The 23,148-nt window shown below is 32.8% G+C and overlaps 2 protein-coding genes across 9 annotated transcripts in view; one reads left to right on the top strand and one right to left on the bottom strand.

Annotated features, from left to right (window-relative positions):
- The first annotated feature begins 268 nt into the window (after nucleotides 1-268).
- On the top strand, nucleotides 269-2,357 carry LOC103577516 (RNA-binding protein with serine-rich domain 1-A). The gene is made up of 4 exons (XM_008558174.2): nucleotides 269-626; nucleotides 765-890; nucleotides 976-1,278; nucleotides 1,342-2,357. Coding segments are annotated over exons 1-4 (999 nt in total). The 5' UTR covers nucleotides 269-624; the 3' UTR covers nucleotides 1,910-2,357.
- A 1,258-nt stretch (nucleotides 2,358-3,615) lies between these two features.
- Nucleotides 3,616-23,148, bottom strand: part of LOC103577517 (autism susceptibility gene 2 protein) — a 48,684-nt gene continuing 29,151 nt past the window's right edge. For 2 of the 8 annotated variants that reach the window (XM_014444232.2, XM_014444231.2), the window contains 16 exons: nucleotides 21,731-22,551; nucleotides 11,759-11,944; nucleotides 11,480-11,593; nucleotides 10,946-10,981; nucleotides 10,798-10,824; nucleotides 10,611-10,668; nucleotides 10,296-10,498; nucleotides 9,760-10,143; nucleotides 9,410-9,657; nucleotides 9,108-9,221; nucleotides 8,733-8,959; nucleotides 8,336-8,562; nucleotides 8,087-8,251; nucleotides 7,675-7,966; nucleotides 7,409-7,553; nucleotides 3,617-7,321 (listed from right to left, as the gene is read on the bottom strand). In XM_014444232.2, the coding sequence (XP_014299718.1) occupies nucleotides 6,322-7,321; nucleotides 7,409-7,553; nucleotides 7,675-7,966; nucleotides 8,087-8,251; nucleotides 8,336-8,562; nucleotides 8,733-8,959; nucleotides 9,108-9,221; nucleotides 9,410-9,657; nucleotides 9,760-10,143; nucleotides 10,296-10,498; nucleotides 10,611-10,668; nucleotides 10,798-10,824; nucleotides 10,946-10,981; nucleotides 11,480-11,593; nucleotides 11,759-11,944; nucleotides 21,731-22,093 (3,789 nt within the window). In that variant the 5' untranslated portion in view covers nucleotides 22,094-22,551 and the 3' untranslated portion in view covers nucleotides 3,617-6,321. The other 6 variants (XM_053737148.1, XM_053737149.1, XM_014444230.2 and 3 more) reach the window with 6 other exon arrangements.

Consider the following 23,148-nt stretch of genomic DNA (forward strand, 5'->3'; position numbering starts at 1 on the left):
TATTTATTGTTTATATTCAGTGTAATTGTATATATATTAATATCCATTGTCATCTAATTAATTATGTAAATGTTCATACACGTAATCAGTACCTCACGGATCATCGACGCTGCCGTCATAATAAATATTTCAATCAGTACAAAATCATTTTTATTATATTCTTTTAATTCATTTGCTTTTAAACGAGTTTCGTCTACTTCAAATATTTTAAATTTTCCCGCCACGGAAGTTTAAAAATTTTTGTTTGCGCGCCATGCGGGTGATTCCAAAAGTAAACACAACGCCAACGCCGTGAGTTAATTTTTGTACGATCTATGAACTGGTAATTTATTTTCACGCATTACAAAAGTAATTGCGTTACCGTTTTAATTTACTACATAATTAAACAATTTTTAAATAAATGTAGTTGATTATTATTGAATCAATTATTTCACAAACTAATCAGTTATTGAATATTAATAAAGGAGCCTGTAAGATACTCAGTGTTTAGGCTGTGTTGGCCGGGACCGCCATTTTTTAGTATATATTTATATATATATATATATATACATATATGCATACATAACTCTAAAAATAAATTTACAAAAAATATACACGTGAACATCAATAATTTAATAATAAATAATGTAAGTATTTAAAATAATATTTATTTTGATTCCCGGTATTACCCTAAAAAATATCAAATTTTTTAATCGAGTTTTGAAAATTATTTTTTTTTCCATCAAATGTAAACGTTACTGATATTATTATTATATTTATTATAGGGCACGTAGCCGTAAGGATAGTGGAGGTAAAAGTGATTCGGAAGTCCCGGAAAAAGATAAACGTGAGAAAACTCGTGACAAGGATCGTAAAAAACGCGCGGTATCATCCTCGAGCAGTGGCAGCAGGTTAGTACATGATCATATGCAATACTGATGTGGAGATTCAGTAATAATGATGATAATTACTGTTATTGTTTATAATTTACTGTAGTTCGTCAGACAGCAGCTCAGGCTCATCTAGCTCTAGCAGTGGCAGCACTTCACGATCAAGCTCATCATCGAGTAGCTCATCAAGTAGCTCCGGTAGTTCTTCAGGAAGCTCAAGAGAACGGACACGGAAACGCAGTCGCAGTAAAAGTGCTGATGGTAGTCGTAGACATGACAATAAAGATAAAGAACGTGAGAGGGAACGTGAACGTGAAAGAGAGCGAGAACGTGATCGTGATAAGGATAAGGATAAAAAAAAGACAACAAATTCTGTTCCTGAAAAACCTAAACCTAAAGGACGGTCCAGGTAATTTATTATTTATTTTATTTGTTTTATTGTAAATTAATTTTTCTAATTATTTAATTATAGATCTCCATCAGCAAGAAGATCAACATCCCCACGAAGAAAACGTCGTGAACGTTCACCAATACCACGGCCGACAAAAATTCACATCGGACACTTGACACGTAATGTCACGAAAGAACATATTGTAGAAATATTTTCAACATATGGACAAATAAAACTTGTTGACTTTGCAATTGATAAATTGCATCCAAATCATGGACGCGGATTTGCATATGTCGAGTTTGAGACTGCCGATGAAGCTGAAAATGCAATGAAACATATGGATGGAGGACAAATTGATGGTCAAGAGATAACAGCTGCTCCTGTATTGCTGCCGAAACCGAGGATAATGCCCATGCGCAGAATGTCACCACCTATGAATAGACGCGGCCCTATGAGATGGGGAGGCGGGGGCGGTGGTGGTGGACGCAACTCACCACCACGTTATCGCAGACGTTCGCCGATGATGAATCGCAGGCGCAGTCCACGTCCGCCAAGACGTAGACAGAGATCACGTTCACGGAGTCCTATGAATAATCCGCGACATCGTCATCGAAGATACACACGATCTAGCTCTAGCAGTTCACGATAACATATTAATGATGAACATATAATACTACTGTATGTGTGTGGTAAAATTATCATTCTATCAATCAACCAATTTCTTTTTGTTGACGTCAGTAAAACACGATATATTCTTGTATATCGAATAATTTGTTCATTATTCAGATGAGCGTAATTGAATGTGTTATTTTTTTTTATCTAAAAATGTATTCATAAAAAAAATGGTAATTATACGTGATAAAAAGTAAATGCTTTGTTGCATTTACTTTTAACATCGACTAGAAAATAAATTTAATAACAAACGTCTATCTATTTTATCACGGTTGCTTATCACAAAAAAATATTAATAAGTGTATTAATGAATTTTACTGTAGACTGTATGAGATTTAAATATTAAGATTCATTTATATTCTCAAATTTATTTGCGTTTTATTGTAAATGTTTAATAAATTTCAAGCTGATTTGGAAAAAAATAATCAATTTAATTTTATAACTTTTATAAATTCCCGCTGCGAAAATTTAAACTTAAAAAAAAAAAGGAAGTTATTGATGTTGGTCAGATTTTCAAAAATCGAGTTTTCATCAAATGATGTTTTGAGATCCTAGAAAGCTTTTCCTACCATTTTCAGACAGACGTCTGTATATGTGTAAACTTTTTTTGTCAGACGATATCTTTGAAACGAATCGAAATTGGCGGCAATCGAAAGGGCTCGCAAGACTTAGAACTGATTAAATTTTGAAATCGATTGGTCGAGTAGTTTGGAAGTCATACAAAAACTTTCAAACTAAAGTCCAGTAGAATTTATTGCCCGTTTAATTACTCATTAAATTACCTTTTGAAATTAAAACCCTATTAAATATTCCTATTTATAAATCAAATCAAAGTTCATGTCAGCAGACAAGTGAACAAAAAAAAATTACTGCTGTTATTTAGTCAATTACGATTTTTAAAAAATAGTAAAAAATTTTTCCCCGATAAGTCTTTAATTTGTAAGTTGAATGAAAAATTTATATTGCAGGTAATTATCTCATTAAATATAGCGAGCGTATTTAATTAAAAGCCAATAATTTACTTACGTCAATTTAAATAACGTTAAAGTTATTATTTGTAACAGTAATTGAATGCGAACCAGTTTATAATTGATGGCTTAAGTGGTCACTAATGGAGGCTTTTACCTTGTAATGTTTATTACATTCGTTTATAAAAAAATCTCATGTTTTTATCAACGTAAAATATTTTTAAAATCTATAAACTTTTTTTTTTAAATGCTTTGATAGCCACCGCACTTTTGAACCATTAAGTTGAGTAATTTAAAAGCTATGAGCACGATGTATTTTTATGCATTAATATACTTTTTAATATATTTACTCATAAATAAATATTGTCAACGTTAACGTTATTACTTTATGAACATATTTATATAATGCGAGCGCGTCTATAAAAGTAATGGTATTTATATTGAGTTGATTGAAATATATAATTTATTTGTGAAATAAAAAAAAAAATTAAGTATGTAGCGGTCGAGCAATTAAACATAATTTAATGAATGTAATTGGTGCAGATATAAGACAATTTATAAATTTTAAATAAATAAATTAATTAATTGAAATAATATTTAAAAAAAGGTGCGTACGGATTTTTAAAATTTTATTATAGTAAAATTTTTTTAGTTATTCAAAAATATTTTTTGAATTCCCAATTGCCGGCTACATTCACACTTACATGTAATGCAATGTAGCGAATGAGTAACTTTAAGATGTCTATTAAAAGGATGACAAATTTTATTTTGTCTCAAAGCCAAGTTTTCTTAAATAAATCAGACATACAGATGTTAGCCCCAGGAGTCCCTAAGTATCACACTTGGCTTCGCAACATCTGTAAGACAGAAGTTTTGAGGCTATATTTTGACCTGACAATAAGGCAACAATATGTTGACAAAATAATCAGAAAATTATGTCACCGAAAAAATATCTGCTTAAAGGACTTGACACAAGTGACAGCAAAAAGTAGATTACAAATAATTGTCAAATAAGTCAACTAATGGATATTTTAATTAAAATGACCTTTTACGGGCGGAAAAAAGAATACAAATTTCGCTTTGAGACAAAAAAAAATTTGTCTTGAAAAACTGTAGACTTGAAATTTGAATTGAAAATTACTTACGACTGTAATCTTTTAAATAAACATTTTTATCACATTTTAAAACTGTCTCCGTGCTACTTGGGATATCACAAAGCCAAATATGCTACTTGAGACAATTACGTGTATAGAGGAGTGATTGATAAAAAATAAAAGACAAGTTTATAGTTTGATAGAAACTATGATTATTAGACCCTTTTACAAAGAATCAATTTTTAGAAAAGAATCTATTCACACAAAACTTTCTTTTTTTATACTTGTGATATCTACAAAAACAAAAAAAAATTGCATCACTTGTATATTTTTATTTATCGTCCACATCTATTGTTTTAAATTTTTAAATCTTGTTTATTATTTTAATTCTTGCAGTTTTATTTATTTTCTTTTCATAGTGAAAAATATCTACAATGTTCAGTTGTTTACGATTTTTTGTTTATTTTCTTTCTTTTTTTTCCACTAAATTTATATTATATTAATTAATATACAATTTCACAGTCACTTCACAGTGTGAATTTATAAATTATCGTGAAGAGGGACCTCCTTTTTGTGTATTATTTTCTATTAATTTTGTATAAATAATTATAAAACAGTTTTAATTTTCTAAAATTTGAATTAAAAAATACTCCGCTTCGTGGCACACATAAAAAAAAAATAATAAGAATAATAATAATTACGAGAATAAATTTCTCGATTTATTTTATAAATAAAAATAATAAATAACAAAACATGGGAATGATTTAGATAAATCATTAAAACAAATTATTGTCATTAATTTAAAAATACATAAAAATGAATAAAAAGTTGTATAATTAAAAAAGTATTATTTTTTAAAAATTTACGTAATTAATATTATTAATAATAAATTAATTACTTAATTAAAACACTTGCGATGTATTTGTTGTAAATTTTAAAATGAAATTATGACACAGATTTATCTAACGGCGGTTTAATTAAAACATTACTTTCATATTTACTTATTAATATTATTATAAAACATTAATTTTATTAAACTTTTATTTTCTACGGGGACACATTTAAAAAGCGATCAACAAAAAAAGTAGCACACTTTTAAAATTATTTTAAATGTCATTAATATAATGTTCATTTACAGTTTTTTTTTTTTTTCTATATCACAGGAAAGTACCAAATGCCCCGTATTAGCTGTCAGAAAACTGTCGAATGTTAAATACCAATTAGTCTAGGGTTATTTTGTCCCTCTCCTTAATTTTATTTATACAATTTTTATTTCTTCTTCACTATTTTTTCCGATTAACACAAATTAATCAAGATCTATATGTATATATAATATATATATATATTTAAAAAAAAAAAAAATAAATAAAATAAAATAAACGTAAATTTCATACATATTATTTTTCAGTATATTACATAAATAAACTAAGTGGATGAATTCTATGACATTGATGTCAATAACAGAGATTCGAATTCGCTTATACTTCGAACTAATAATAATAATAATATTAATTATAATAATATTAATAAATAAATAATTAAATAAATTTAATTTTTTTTAATATTTTTCGAGTAATGCTAGAAAAAAAAAAAACATTCGTTAAATTTTTTATTTTAATTTTTTTTTTTCTAGCAATAAAAATTAATATTACGTAGCGTCGTTTTGTGTCGAAGTAACTAAACAGTATAGTTTTAATATTACACACAATATCAACTCGGCATACATAGTTATAATTGTTAATGATAAAGTTTTCATAGTGCAATAAACAGTCTCACATATCCACGAAATTGCATAAAAACACAGTTGTTACATTCATAACTTGCTTTTATTTATATTTTTATTTCTCTCTAACTTATTATTCCTCTTTTTATTATTTATTTTTATTCTGTCGCGCATCGCAGAATACCTCGCTGACGTGTACTAATGAATAAGTCAATCACTTTTATCACTTCTATTAATCTATTCCCCTTCAAGGCATCGTTATGGGCTTGCAGAACTCACGTGCCCTCGCGCACTATTTTTTTTTTTATTATTATTTGTTTTGTCTTCCTCTCATTTATAATCATAAATAATAATAGTATTATTATTATCATTAATAATCTATAAATATTATATACGTTTATTATATTTATATGTACACTTTGTATTAGATTCTAATATCAGAGGATACATTTCGCCCGAAAAATATCGAATAAGTATCTTCTAAATATTTTTTTGACGTTAATGAACAATCACCAAGACGTCACCGTACGTCAAATGCATTGCTTTATTAATATTATTATTATTTTTTATTAATTAGCGACGACGATGATACGCACGCGATATATCATCGTGACTGAGAGTTATCTTCTTTTTTATGGATATCACCACCATGCATGAGTGAAGGTTCCATTGGTCTGCCGGGTACACCTGGCCCAGGTCCAGCTCTGTGGTGCATATGGAGATTACTAAGTGGTCCAGGACTGGGATCTTTAGCTCGCAGAGCATTAACAACAGATGCTTGACTGTAATTCGCGTACATTTTCGCACGCTCTTCTTCCTCGGCTCGGAATGCCGCTGCCATTAGCGGATTATATCTCAGCTGTTGCAGAGGGTCATACCGATAGGGATCACGGAACGGATCAGAGCCCCATGGTGCACCAGGTTGACCTCCTGGCCCTGACGGCGGAGGAAAGTGTTGCATATGATGACCACCTAACGTTGGCATCATACTCCTCGACATTGCGTGAGGATTAGGTTGTAAACTGTGTGGATGCCGCGCAAGATACGCGTGAGGATGGGAATGATGATACCTTGGATCAGGTATTGGACTTGGTCCCTGTCCGGGTCCAGGACCCGGTGGTGGTCCTCGAGAAAGCATCACAACATCATCATCTTTACTCCTCGGCTCTTCTTTAACGCGTACCTCACTCGGATCGATCGGTACGGAGGTTCCATTTCTCAATGGTGAACGATCCCGACTAGCCATCACTGCATGCTGACGATTTTGATGCATTATCCTCTCGCGCTCCATTTCTCGCCTCTCCATTTCACGTCGTTCTTTCTCTCTCCTTTCACGTTCACGTTCCGCCGCCTCTTGCTGTTTTCTTTTTTCCTCTTTTTCACGTTCACGTCTTTCTCTCTCACGCTGTTCTTCCCGCTCTCTCTCCCGTCTCTGTCGTTCGCGTTCCCTTTCACGTTCACGTTCACGCTCACGTTCCCTTTCGCGCTCACGTTCTCGCTGCTGTTGCTCCTCCAGCTCCGCTCGTCTGTCTATCGCAGGTGGCTCAGGCTTCAGACTCCAACCAACTGATGTTGGGGGAAAACCACTCGCTGTTCGTTGCAACCTAAAAAATATTACACCATCGATTAATTTAAATTTCAAACAATAATAATAGCAGTGAAATCAATTTAAAAATTTTTAATTTACGTACCCTCTCCAAGGATCATGTACTGCTGAGGTAAGTCCACTTAACTGAGACATTTCTCGGGTTGGAGGATATCCTGATAATGTCGGAAAGTTTGGATTAGGCGCGCCAAATGATGCTGGGTATCTTCCAAAAGGTGACATACCCGTTCCTAAAAATAAATAACTCATTAGCTATAGCATTAAAATATTTAAACCCATGTATATTTATTTATTTAAATAAATTTAATGGTTTTTAAAAAGAATACTAAAACAAATGAACGAGAGAAATACCTTTGAGCATACCTAAATGTGAAGACTGAGTAGTTAGGAACCCGACAGGATGAGGAGGTGGTTGCGCACCAGGATGATTAGGTGGCATGTTTGAGGGAAACGGTGGAGCCATAGGCGGTGTTCCTAATCCAAGACCATTACCTGGACCTCCTGGATACAAATGACCAGGAGGCCTAAGTAATTCTGTTTTAGTATTGACATTTCCAGCTTTGGCCTCGGCTTGTTGTTTCTGTTGATGATGATATATTTCCCATGCTATCCGAACGTGCATTGCGTTCCATTTTCCAGTCTTCTACAATAATATTTGTTAATTAATATACACAATAAATCATTGTTTACTTGTTGATACAAACTTGTACATTAATTTAATTAAAATTCATATTACACGAATACAATAATCAATAGTACGTACTTTTGGCGCGAATGAACTCATGTGATTTGGTGGAACGAATGGTGTCGTAGGTGGTGCCATACCAGGGTGTAACAGACCGGCATTAAAGCTCGAGTAATTTGATAAGTTCAAGTTTCCACGAAAAAATGGCGAATCAACGCTACCTAATTTTGGAATGTCCTTAAACTGTTGTGAGAAAAAAAAAATTTTTTTATTTTTATTACATCTTAAAGAAATATATAGAGAATGTATAAAAAATATATAACTTACAATTGGTGGTGGGAATAGAGAAGCCGTTGCAGGTGGTGGTAATAATGGTGTTGTATGTTGATGAACATGTGTATGTTGATGTTGATGATGATGCATTTCAGTCCTAAGATAAGGAGGTGGTCCAAGATTACCAACAGCCACAGGAACATTTCGATCTTGCGAAGCTAAAAATCTATTGTCTAACTCTCTTCTTAATAAATCAGTCTGACCTGTAACATGGCTCACCCCTAAAATAAATTTTGAATTAGCCATACGGTTCAACAATTAGCAATATTGGAAATCAGTTTGTGAAATTGAGAAAGTAATAGTCTGTAAGTAAGCGTAAGTCAGTATGATAGTAAGATAGTGATATAGATGTATAGTTTAGTTGCAGTAAACAACTCTTGAGCGAACTTACTTGATTGGAAGAGCGACTCGGCAGAGAACGGATTTGGATTAGTGGTCGGCGGGGGTAACGTGGGCAACGAAGGATGAGGACTCGCGCTGGACACTGGTGGCGGAAGCGGCGCGGCAAACATCGGCGGTGGAAAGCTGTGCATTCCTAATGTTGCCTGGGGCGGTGGTGGTGTTGGCCTCGGTACAGATGTAGCTGTTGCTGGCGATAATTGGGATGTCGTGCTGCTACTACGGATTATATAGACATTTTGAAATAAAGTGATACTGAGATTATACATCAATACAAATATCAAAGATAGCAGTAAGTAATAACAGTATAAATAACTACCATATTTTAAGTGGTAGGATTTATTGCAGTGTCGAGTATTAATCTTACCTGATCCATCCTTGAGCCTTTGAGTAAGCGGGTAGACTAGAATTGGCTGGGGAGGAGGTGTTTGGCACACTTACAGGCGTTATACTGCTACGGCTTAACGTACTCACGTTACTGCTGCAACGGTTAATATTTTTATTTGTAACAGTCAATACTTGTTTTTTTTTTTATTATCAAAAATAAATATCAGCCAAGCGACTAAGTATCAATACTTTTTTTACATTAAATTGTATAAATTTACTTTTTAATTTTACTGAAGAAAAAAAAATTGAGACAAATAATTTTGTTGTTTTTAGGACAATTACCTGTAACTATCACGTTCACGATTAGGACTGTGACCTCGGGGTGAATTATTATTATTATTCCTTCCGGCAAGGCTGCATGCCACAATGTCCCTGTGAGCAATCGTATTGGCGGTGGTAACTGTATTTGTTATTGTAGATACACAAGTCGTGGTAGCAGCGCTGAGAGGAGTTGTGCTGTTGTGATTAGTCGTGGTGTTTCCTATGGTCTGTTTGGTAATATTGGTGCACGGTGATGCTCGACTAGCTCTCTGTAATATTTTTTTATTAGACTAGTCAGTTGATACAGATAATTTACCATGAATGAGGATGATAACGACTATGATTGAATGATAGAGATAGAAAATAATTACCACGTCGGTTCGCGATGACGCTGAATGCGAAGGTGACGATACTGCAGGTGGTAAATAAGGACTATGATTAAGTGCGGCATAAGGAGTGTAAAGAGGTGGATAAGACGGCTGTGTCTGTGGATATGCAGCCATTGGCAGCGGTGGTGGATAACTGGTAGTTGTTGCAGCGCCGTTTGATGGTGCTGCTGGTGTCACGCCGAGACTAGCAACTGCTGGACTAGTTGTTGTATGACTCGACGAGACAAGTGGTACATTTGGTGGATGTAACGCTGGTGGTATCGTGGTATGAGGCTGTTGTGGCAATGAAGGCGGCGGAAGAGCTGGGGATGCTGGCCGCTGTTGCGGAGCTATTGCACGAGGGTTCGCTGCCAAAGGACTAGTCATCTGTGGATATTAAAAAGTTTTAATTAATTATTATGTTTATTTATTTAATTGTCCAGACTGGTGAAAATATATTTTTAATCTTGTTGGTTATTAATTAATTAATTTAATGAATAGTAGATTACGCGAGATGTAGAATAAAATACATTACTTACGGGTGGTTGGGATATGTGTGGGGGCAACGTTGGACTGGGCGGACTCGGCGCCGTTGGTACTGGTGCTGAGGCAGGCACAGGGGGTGGTATGGGTGCCGGGGCATCCGTCGCGGGATTCGAAATTTGTCCACCGGTGTCTGGAGGTGAACCCCCAGCGCCGTTTGTCGGCGGCAATACGTGCGGCGATGAAGATGGCAACTCGTCTAGCAACGACAGGAAAATATAATTTTATTATTCATCACATTTTAATTAATTTAACGAATTTTACGATTAAATGATTTTGTGTCTAGTCTAGTAGAAGTTAAATTTACTTACATTTACGTGGGAGAGGTGGGGTTGAAGATTCAAAGAGTATCGATTCTGCATCCGAGCCCTAGATATTTACAGATAAATACAGATTATATATAGAATACACTAAATAAAAATAAAATTTTAATGATTTGAGTGGCATTAGTTTAATGGAGATAAATAAAATTAATAGTAGTAATGATACTAAACGCACCTTATCGTCTTCTCCTTCACTATCACACTGCAACAGGATATTGATAAAACATGTCATTAGCATTAAGTGTACATAATTTTATGATTCTCATCAAGATTTACTATCAAAGATATCATTATTAATAATGATAATAATTTATTATACTTACGATATAACCTTTACCCGAACTGCAATGGCTGCTAGCCTATAAACAAATGTATTACGTTAGTAAATATTATTCAGCTAAATTATGATGAAAATTAGCAAAAAAAAAATAAAAAAAGAAATATTCATTACTGTATATTATTTAATTGCACGGTAGTTAAATCAATTCATCATTATTATTTTTTATTATCTCACTGTAAACAATATGTTTATTAAGTTAAATTTTTTACGACTAATCAAAATTAGACATTAAAAATTAATAAAAAATTTTCTGCGTTTATTTTATTAAATTATTTTAGACCTTACTCATTAAAATTTAACTTAAAACTAAATTGTGTGAATCACGTCGTTTTAAAAAATTGTAAATGAAAGACAAACTACGTCGAACGTATAAAATATTATAGATTAGAATAATAATAATCATAACGTGACTCGACATGACTGATAAAAAAGTTAAATCATCTCTAAAATTACGTATTGTTTACAGTATTATCATTTAAAATAAAAAAATAATGCTGTGAATATACACGTGACTTACATCGCTGAGATGGTCCCTGGAACTGTCAGCGTCCTGGCAGTCCCTTGGTATACCAGGGCCATGCAATTGTTCCGACGCTCGTCCGCTATCGTCACTCGTACCTGCATCGAGGCCCTGAAAGACAATTCCATTCATAAGTACATAAAATAGATAAAGACTTTATAATGCCTAAGTCATTCACTGATTGAAATAAAGTGATATGAATGTCTTTTTAGTGCATTCATTATTTTTATTAACTAACCAACACTACTTTAATGTGTAATATAAATTAATATATACCTGGTTGAGGGTAGAAGGTGTCAGTATGGAATTATTCGTATAATGATTGTGTTTAAAATTATTTTTTATGTGATGATCGTTGTGCCGATTATTCTGACCGGTATCCACCTTTGGTTTTTCCTCAACTATCGACAGCAGTGAGTGGAGTTTCTTCACATTATTTTTACCAGCTAACTTTATTGCACTCTGAAAAATGTATAAAAAAAATAAGAGATAAAATAAAAAAAAATATATCTATAAAAAAAAACTATCAATTATCGTTTCCTCATATACACATACAAACTCAAGGTTTTTAGTAGACAATTAAATATCATCTCACCAGATAAATAGTACACCAATAAATAAAGTAATAAGATAATAAAAAAAACAATAAGTAAAATAATAATGTAATTAAAGTCAATTATCGTAAAGTCGTTATTACACAAACAATGTTGCACTGTACAATTATCGTTATATTATCACATATACATTAGTCCCGGCTTCGTATGTGTACATAAAATAATGTATATATATATATATGTTTTCGTGTAAAGATAAATAAGTTTTTGATTTGATTCAAGTATTTATAAAATCCGGTTTTTCGTTGGCGACTTTACTCGTCGGGATACACGTTTACAAAATAAACAAAAAATGAAAATAAAATAAAACGGAGTAGTAAAAATAAAATAAAACAACAGAGCACACACAATAAAAAAGTATAATAAAATAAAAGAAATGATCTTTGGTTCGAATATCGTACGTTGCTACTGGCAATTCCGCGAGCGCATGAGCCACCGCGCCGTGTGCGTCTCTTACTTTACTTCTTCTCGCGAGTCTTCTGACGTTCAAACTGGATCACACATAAACATACACACAAGAGTCTCTCTCTTAATGTTTCTTTCTTGCTTTATCTCGCGAGCAAAAACCGCGACGACGACTTACTGTAGTGTGTATATGTGGACTCACCGCGAGTAGCTGAGAATTGAGCAGACGATGGAGAGAAACACAAGTGGAATAAGGTAGAGGAAGAGGTAGAAAGACGAAGAACAAGAAGTAGGTGGAGGCGAATGAGGAGGAAGAAGCGAAGGAGGAGGCGGTGGCGGCAACAGAGGTAAATGTACAAGTAGTTTAAGTATGAAAATGTTGGGTGATGAAAGGATGACAAGGTTTCAGTTGGTATTGCTGCGTGTGTGGTTGATATAAAAATAGAATTAGTAATAAACTGATGGAGAAATTGAAAATATCATGTATGTAATAATAGTCTACGAATTATGTAGGATATAATGATGATGTGTGTGGTATATGTGCGAGTGTGTATGTGTGTATGTGTGTGAGAAGAACCGTGTGGCGCGAATCTACAAGAGAGAGGGAATGGCCGTGACGAAAAAGAGCAGTTGTGGCAACTCGCGAGGTAGTTACATATATATACAGATATACTTATGTATTTATAAAAAATATATATTAATGTAAAATAGGTATGTATAATTTTATATAGCGGCGACGTTACACGATAACGATACAAAAAGGTGACACGATATATGATATTGTAGTTGTTAGATGATGAAAAAATAAAACCGCGCAACAGCGTATAGGAGTTTAGTTCAACGCGGTATTACAAGTATACGAACACAACGTGGATGTCAACGGCAACAAGACGACAATGTGTTTTAGGCCAATGAGTAGGTAACAGCAGCAACAACTACCACAACAATAAACTATTGGACGCTCACGGGTACGATGATGACGACGACAACGACAACGATGACGGCGGCGATGGTGACGAGAAAGCGCGAGAGTTACTTGTGTAAGCAAAGCAGGAGGGCACACAGAGTGAGAGCACACGAGCCGAGCACGAGAACCGTGGTGTGGATATATCGTACACGAGATGTGCAACGCGACGGGGGTAGTGGGGAACACTGAGGAGCGCGAGTATACACGGCGAAAACGGAAGGCGGAGGAACGAGGGGATAGAAATTGGCAAGTCGCGACTCGACGTATAGCCAAGAGGAGGGAGAGGTTTTTATGCTCTAAGAGAGGGAAATCGCGGTGTAGTGGTATATAATATAAGAGGTAGCGGTAGTGATGGTGATGGTGATGATGATGGTGGTGGTATTGGTATTGGTGGTAGGGATTGTCGACGATACGAGGGAGATGCTTGTAGTTTAGGGTGTTAAGAGTGCGAAAAAGATGCAAGTAGAAGACATTGACCGAACAAACAGCCGAGCGACAAGGCCTTACGGCGTCGGGCCAGCTGGATATGCCCGGGGAGGAGGAAAGAGGGCGGCTGGTATGTGTGAGAGAAACAAGTAGAGAAAGAACCAGGCAAGGAGTCGATTTCACTCTACTCTACGTTACAATACTACTCTAAACCTCTTGTCTCCCACATTCTCGTCGTTGTCGACGTGATCGTGGTCGTCATCATCATCGTTCTCGTCGTCGTCCGGCTCCCTGATATTGCTTAGTTACTATACTCTGGTTTGCTTGTCAAGGGAAAGAAAGAAAAGCCATTCCAGTGCCGCTGTACGACTGAGGGTAAAAACTCCCGAGTACGCCGGTGCAAGCTGATATATATATATATATTCTCTCTTCCACCTGCGCACGTGTGCAAACTGTACATGCGTCGGCTACTGCTTTCTTGCATTCGTTTCTCGCCATAGTCAACTAACCAGCAGAAGCAACAGCAACAACACCAGCAGCAGCAGAAAAGAAAATAAAAAGAGGCGAAATTGAGTAGAGAAAAAGAGGTCGAGGACAATGGCAAGGAGAACCTTTTCCGTAAACTCTCTTATATATTATACTCCAAATTCTATATTTGTTGGCTAAAGAATTCATCTATGTAAGCGTAAATAAAATAGACCAGGGGTTGTGTACCTATTCCACAACTACACAACAACAACACTAACTACTACCATACAGACCACTATACATATGTATATTGTCTACAATATGAGTACCAGGTTGAATACCTCGAGAAAGGCAGTAAGGAAAGAAAAACCGGTAGATTTAAAGAGCACTGGAGGTGTAGTAGATCGCTTATAAACCGGCGGCGGCGGCGACGACGACGGCGACCGTTCCACCAACTTAAACCTCAACTGCTCATTGAAAAATATATAAAACGAATGGAAGGATAAGACAAAGAGGAGAATCCCGTGGGCAAATCGTAGGTCGTGGAACCAACAAGAGCGCTTTAGTTTCTCTCTCTATACTTGATATAATACTACACTACTAATACACCGTCAAGTTTAGCCCTCTCTTTTATTTTTTTTTATATACCTACATTCATTTTCTCCATCTATATCTACACATATTCATTTATACATACATACATACATACATACATACATACATACATACATATATAAATACCTAAAACTTCTGTCTTTTTCTCTTTACATGTACATATGTATAGTGAACCCGCGACGTTGCCACGTTGATTTTGTATGACGCGCGCGCGTTCGCTCACTGCCAAATGCGCACGCATTTACTACTTTATCTCACATGTATGTATGATCTATGTGTACAGTAGTTAAAACTAGTACTAATATTCTATATATATATATATATATATATATACATATTCCACATGTCATGTGCTCTAATCAGGAATCTCTTTTACATTTGAGCAGTTGCACATCATCTAACCGCGGATGAGATTTATTCACATATATATATTATATATGCAACACAGATACTACGTCGACGCGTTTAATCGCTCATCGTCGACGTGAGACTAAACGCGTTATGTTATGTCATCGGCAACCCAGTATATATGTATGCATGCGTATGCTATGGCATGAAATAAGAGGAAAAAGCATATCCATACACATATATTCCTATAAATGCATGAATATGTACATCGATGTATACATAACATATTGAAATAAAATGAAATATGGGTGTTATACAATTGCCACTGTGGCTTTTCCATAAACAATTTCATGCGCCGATTTGCAGTTAATTGATTTCATTATAATTCAGCTTCATTTATTTATAATAAATCATTGACTATAATATCGTTGATGTGCCCGCACAAATACCATGCCCACTGGCTATACTCTTGATTGACTGCTAATTTATGCAATTATTGATGTTGTTTTTTATTGATTTTTATTTTTATTATCATTATTATTATTCCGACTAGATGATATATAATTTGTAACTTTTTTAATGGTTTGTTAATTAATATTAATGAGTATAAATTATGGTTTAATTAACTTGTCAACTTAAATGTACATTGGTGTGATTTATTTAATTTATTTAGTTATTCATTTATTTTATTTCATTTTATTTTGGATAATAAGTTTTTTTTTTATTAGCGGTTTTAAACACGCAATCAACTTGAGTGGATAATGAAGCGAGTAAAGCAAATAAGTTGAGATGTTTGATAAACTAGAACGTCGACAAATTATCCATTATATTATTATATGTATATATATATGTATATATATGTGTGTTGTGTAATTTATGTGGAGAAAAGTTTTATATGTATGGCAGTATATATGTACGGATAAATTTGCCCGATTACAGTAGTTGCAACCGCGTCGACAACGACTTTGAGGTAACTCTTTTGCAATTGCAACCACGCGAGGAGGCATTACACTGGGTCTCGGTCGCCTTGAGTGTTATGTTCCATTCCCGTATAATATAAACGAAAGCCACGAGAGTACTTAGAGTAGTAAGTTGTATAGAAATACATTATGATGAGAGTAGGAAAGAAGAAAGGTAAGAAGGTATATAAAATAAAGAAAAAAATAAGATGAAATATAGATGTATAAATGGTATATTGGGTTGTAATGGTAAGTATGAAAATGTGGTAAATATACAGTGAGGACGGAGGCATTAAAAACAATGTGATGGAGATGAGTCCTTTATAACTACACGGGTAAAACTAAAATAATCATGTTTATCCTTATACAAAGTCGCTGTATTTACTCTCTATCCGGAGGGGGTAAGTCTTAATATAGTAAAACTGAGATAATCCGACATTGAGAGAAGAAGCCATCCGTGATTCAAGCACGCGACGAAGCAATTTCGCATACTGTTATGCCGAGAATCCGTACTTATACTGATTGTTATAGAATGAAAGAACAGCTTAAGAAAAAAAAAATATTAGTAATAAAGACAGATGGAATAGAGAATTAGAATAAGATATAAAAGATGATGAAAAATAAAAATGAATTTACGAAAATGTAAAACAATTCTTTCATCATTTTATATGTAAGTACATATTTTATTTGTAGGAATGTATGATATGATTTTAGACATTTTATATGCTTCGTTATCTTTAAGTACTTAGAATGTTAATATTTTTTTTTTTTTTTTTTTTTTTTTTTTTTTTTTTTTTTAATTAACTTGTGATGAAAAATATATCTATATATTTACCAAAAATGTATATAATGAGTTTACAAATTTATCAATGACATAAAAACAACTATTAAAAAAATTGTTTTAGTACTTTTTAATGGTAAGGCAATTAAATAACTATCGATTGCTAATTATCGTCAAATTGGGAAATAAAATTTCAAAAAATAATTTATAAAAATTTTAAATAATTTTTTGTCAGTCGATAATATTAAAATAGAATGGAGTAACTTTTTTTTATACATTTCAATATATATTTTTCAATAGAAAGAAAAAGACTTTTAAATAATATAGTATCGAATTTTAAATTAAAGTTTTAATTTAAATGTCCGAGTATTCTCGTAAAATTGATTGATATAATTGAGTATTAAATGTGAATAAGAATCAATATTTAATTTCACTACCAGCTCAACTGATCCTCCAATAAAAGAAATAGTCCGTTATTTTTAAATTTTAGTTTCATTTTAATTATAAATTTTCAATGTTAAAGATAAAAATAATAAAACAAATAATAAATTAAATTATAGTCAACATTTAAAAGTGGATAATTGCTCAAAGAACATATAAGAATACTTAACATTGATAAGGTTAACTTTTTTGTCCCAGCAAAAATAGAACTCATAACTATATGTAATATATTTTTTTCGATAAGATACCACGTAATAATATAAACTGTACGCAATATTTAGTTTTGGAGCAACGTTCAATTTCAATTACTAAAAAAAAACAAATTCATAAGTTAATAGTACAATTAGTAATAAAAGAATCTCACTACTGTTTTTTTTTATTTATTTATGCTAAGCATAAGCTATTAATCTATCGAAACAAGATTAATTAACTAATGCTTTACGTCTCCTGGTAATTAATTAAATTCAAAGATAATATTATACATAAAAAGATAAGCTAATTTAAAATATGAAAAAAAAAAACATGTGATAACTGATAAGGTAATGTATTGATAGTTTGATTTTATATATATATATATATATACACACTTAAAATCCGATATGATAAGAATATATATTAAAATAAATACAGCTGGTTTTTAAAATTCTATTTGTATTAATAATACTATTGTTTTTAAACGTGTCGACATACAGGTGAAATCAAATAAACGCAAACAATTTGTCTTGTACGTGCGGTTTTAATTAATCTTGGTAATATTATAACGCAAAGAATCACATATTAACTGTGAGAACTTAAGCTGCTTTTGATATTACACATCATACGTGCATACATAATGCAAAAGCTGATGTGTATCAGAGATCAGAGGTTAATTAAAAATAAAATTGTAATCATGAAAGAGAAAAAAAAAGTATTATAATAATAAATAAAATAAGTTAATAATTTTACTTTATATTTACCGAGATTTACATAATGAGCGAAAATGAATTGAAGCAAAAGGTTGGTAAAAAAAAAAGTATTTAAAAAAATTCAATAACCACGGATAATTTGGATCGATTGATTGCGAGCAGATTGAACGAGGGTAAATGTGATTAGAGAGATGAAGAAATAGGATATAATAAAAATTCAGACGTAAAATGAATGAAGAGATAAATAATAAAAAAGTGAAAAAAAAAAAAAAAAGATAATTACCGTAGAGTAGAGGTGAGGGTTGTAAAAACGTTTACTCTTTTATATTTTTGAATCAACAGTCAAATAAATTAGCATGCGTTATAAATTAGCATTTAACATACATATTAATATAAATTTGCATTTATGGATGTATGTATTATATTATTATTATTATTAATATACATATTCGATATTTGTATCATTCACGAGCATAAGTTAATAACTGATATCCGATCAGGATTAATCGAGGGAATTAAACTGGCTGTAGCAAGTCAATACTCGGAGTACAAAAGAGACTATCGTGGAATGTCAGTGTCAACTTTGGATCACGCGATATACTGACTAAATTTGTCGTGTATCATGTCTGTATATATATAATATACATCCATATATTATCATTTTTTTCCGTAAACTGTTTATTTATACACTTGTCAGAGACAAACGACACGACAAGAATACAATAATTTATCATTTATAACCGAATTATATCAATCAATTAATTATTCAATTATCACATGTTTACTGTTATTTTATTGTGTACTAAAATGTATTATACAATTTAAGTTAATGTCGATTTATTTATTTTTATAATTGATTTATCAAATTTAGCTAAATAAATACACGCGTAATATAATAATAATAATAATAATTTTAATGATATGTAGTGTCAACATAAATAGATAATATTATAGTACTGTGGTATGCGAGTTTAACTGATCTTACACACTGGTAAAGTGAATAATTCACAAGGGGATTTAAAACGTGAATCCTGGTTTCAAAGAGCTCAACTTCTTTTAATTTTTTTTTTTTTTTAATTTTTTTATTATTATTATTTTATTTTATTTTATTGAAAATGACAGAGCTGAAAAGAGCCGTGTTGCCTAGATTATTAAATTTATTGTAGCATTTAATCTATTAAAATATTTTGGAATGTCATTTTAATGGCTTTCACAACAACTTTTTTTTTCTTCTGTAATCTTTATCTCAACCTTACTAATGACGTGCTATAGAAAATAAAATTAAAATAAAAAAAAAAGAGAAAATGAATACATGTTCTCATTTTAACGTTCTCCTTTAAAACCACTAATCAAATAATTTACAAATTACTTTACACATGTCAACACCCGTGATTTATAATTGAAACATGCTTTTTATTTATTTATTATTTAAATTTCATTATACTGTTATTCAAATAGAAAAGTAAACGTAAATATAAATAAAATTATTATTATTATTATTATTATTATTATTATTATTTTGATGATGATGATGATGATGATGATGATAATAATATTTGTAGTTATAAAGAGATAAATAGATTATCAATAAAGATAAAGTAGTTGTAATATAAATTTGAATTTAATCACGATAAAAGAATAAGAAAATAAAATGAAAAAAGTATACGATAAATAATATATAAAATAAAAGATCATCTGTCTTGGAGTAGCGTAAAAAGACTTGGTGCTTTTCTATGTTATGTATTTTCAGTAAGTCGGAAAATGCGAAAAGGAGACATAGAAGAAAAGCAAAGTTGTACATACACACACATATATATACAATGATAAATAAAAAAAAGTTTGTTGGAAGAGAAGAAGCATCGCACAAGGAATGTGTCTTCAGAATAGGTATAGTACACGTATATATGTTGTATGTACGTGTGTGTTTGTGTGAAAAAGAATGAGAAGAAAAAAAAAGGTAAAGAGAAAAATATAACCGATAACCAGTTGTCTCGGAATCTTTGGGGTACATTGCTGGTTTAGCTGCTGCTGTTGCTGGTTACAGCAACTACTGATAGAGAAAGAAAAATTATTGAGCAAAGTTTCGCCGATAGAATCAGAGAAAATAGCTTCTGTCACCGCAATCTCAGAAATGTGGATGATGAGTGTATAATTGTATTATCTCTTTTCATTTGTTGTTATGTTGTATTATATCAAGTTACATTAGATTTTATTTTATCATCTTTTTGTCTCACTACTTGTACAGCATCTCGCGTTCTTTGAAACTTATATTATGATAATATAATATAATACTACTGTACTCGGTGGCTGTGTCTATAGCACGGACTGAAGTTTAATTGCCGTACAAGTTAATGATAGACGTTGGAAGATTATTATCTGAGAAACGTGTCACAATTGTAAATTTATTCATCATTATTATTATTGAGACCTCGTTGTTTATTAGACGTAAATTAAAATATGTATTATTACAATGAGATGACGAAATAATTCATTCAGCGAGAGATGATAAGAGTAGGTAAGTAAGTAAGTAAGTGAGTGAGTAAATAAGTAAAGAGTGAAAGTATTTAATATGAAAATAGTTTAGTTTGAATATTGAAATGAATAATGGGAGAGAGAGATAAAAATTGTAAGAAGATAAATTACATTTTTGCTTAACAGGTGGAGAGGAAATATTGACTCGACAACAGGATTTCCTTTGTTTTATTTTTACATCCTCGAATACACAAATTCAAACCGACCTGACTATCAACAGACTCTGCTGGTGGTACAGTACCAGTTGTAGTGCTGTAGTATGTATTGAATGGGAATAAGTTGAATGGATTGTTTGTTCGTTTAAATTGATGTGGCTTTATCGACAGCAATAAATTAAATGTGAGCAAGTTAAGCTCGATGTTTTGACAGTGGGAAAATTAAAAAAATAAATAAATAAAATATAAGGATGAAGTTTTAAAACAATTTGTAACGTCACACGAGACAAAGAGGAGAAAGTCTTTAGTTTTATGTTACGACATATGAGTCTGTGCCAAAAATTACTTGGCACGAGTTATGAGTACTATGACAATTGTACGCTAATTGATGAATCCGTTGAGTCGGCAAGTACGACAATAAAAAATAAAAAATGTTTAAAGAAATACGATTAAGTGCGTCGTCGGCAGTCAACATGACAAGTATGCTGGTGATGATTGAATAAAAAAATAACTAAAAGAAGTTGACGGGGATTAAGTCTAAAGGACAATAAATGCAGTAGAGTACATGTATGTACGTTGGAGTACGGGCAAAAGAGATAATAGTTTTAAAATAAAAAACAATTGTACAATACCTCGAGGTCCTCGTAAGTACGGAAAGCGAGTATGGCAAATCCGTCGATAATGTCCTCCTCGAAGGGTGGTTCCTTCGCGTTGGCCCCGGCTAGGGAGGACTTCTTCCTGGGCCTGGGTGGCCTGGGCGGGCGTGGTGGTCGTTGATGATTATCACGAGGTCGATTGCCCCTCGATATCTCAAGACCAAGGCCACCAGGCTCCTCGTCTTCACCGCTGTGGCTGTCTTCCTCGTCAGGTCGATGCCTCGCAGCTTGTTGTTGCTGTTGCTTAGCACTGGCAAGACTCTCACGTTGTGCCAGGATTCTCTGGGCACGTTCGCGACGTCTATTACGCTGATTTCTCTGTTTAACCTCGATCTCCATGTCGAGTTTCACCACCCCGAGATAAATAACGCGTCGGGTACACACAAGGAGCCGGCGCCAACAGGGCGATCCAGCTCCTAGAGTACACCCCCGTCGTTTTCACGCGTCAATCACCGATGGTAGTATAAACACCAACAATCACCAGCACATCTTAAACACCCGTACATTATTATTATGTCTCTTTGTTACTTTATTTTTTTTTTAACGTATTCACTTGCTCATTTTTTTTTTTCTATTATATAAATAAGTAACCGCAAGGAAGACGTTGTGTCTCGTTTCCTTTTTATTGTATCCTTATTATTCTGGTACTGGTACTGCTGCTGCTGCTCCAACAAATTTTGGCGTATCTGAATTTCTCACACAGGACATCCACGGTGTGCACATCGATCGGCAAGTCGTGTGTGTTGTAGACAATGGGATCACCGCTCCGTCGCTCAAATTCTCCTCTTATCTTTCAGCTGTAACACATTCACAAAATTACACACCTTCATATTATATTAATAAATAAATACACATACATAACAAATAATACATCAATGTACATACATATAAATATTTATTTTCTATTTATCTATATATACACGAATATACTTTGTTACCGTATATCTATTAAAAACGCTATAATTACTGATAAAAAAAAGTATTTTTTTTTTCCGTTAAATAATAACTATTATTTTCTCTAGCACTAACACAGAACACGTACAATTACAATACGTTCTCATGCACGCACGCACCTTTTTCAAAGGCTCATCGTTGCTCTAAATATATTATTGCCATTATTACAATACAACACCCGTTGGCACTTGCCAATAACCACACTACATCCTCAATTAAATTATTTATTTACTCTACACAACCGTCACCAAAAATATTATAACCCAGTAGATTACTGGTGTCTCTCCCACAATTACTGACTTTACAACCTCAACTTCAACTTCACACTATCTGCTCAACTGCTCGGTGTCTTTTTCTCTCTCAATCCATACGTTTATTTCACTCCCACTGATTCACTACATGTATATGTATGTATGTATGTATATATGTATATGTATATA

Source organism: Microplitis demolitor, chromosome 3 (genome assembly GCF_026212275.2).
Source record: "Microplitis demolitor isolate Queensland-Clemson2020A chromosome 3, iyMicDemo2.1a, whole genome shotgun sequence".
Taxonomy (NCBI): domain Eukaryota; kingdom Metazoa; phylum Arthropoda; class Insecta; order Hymenoptera; family Braconidae; genus Microplitis; species Microplitis demolitor.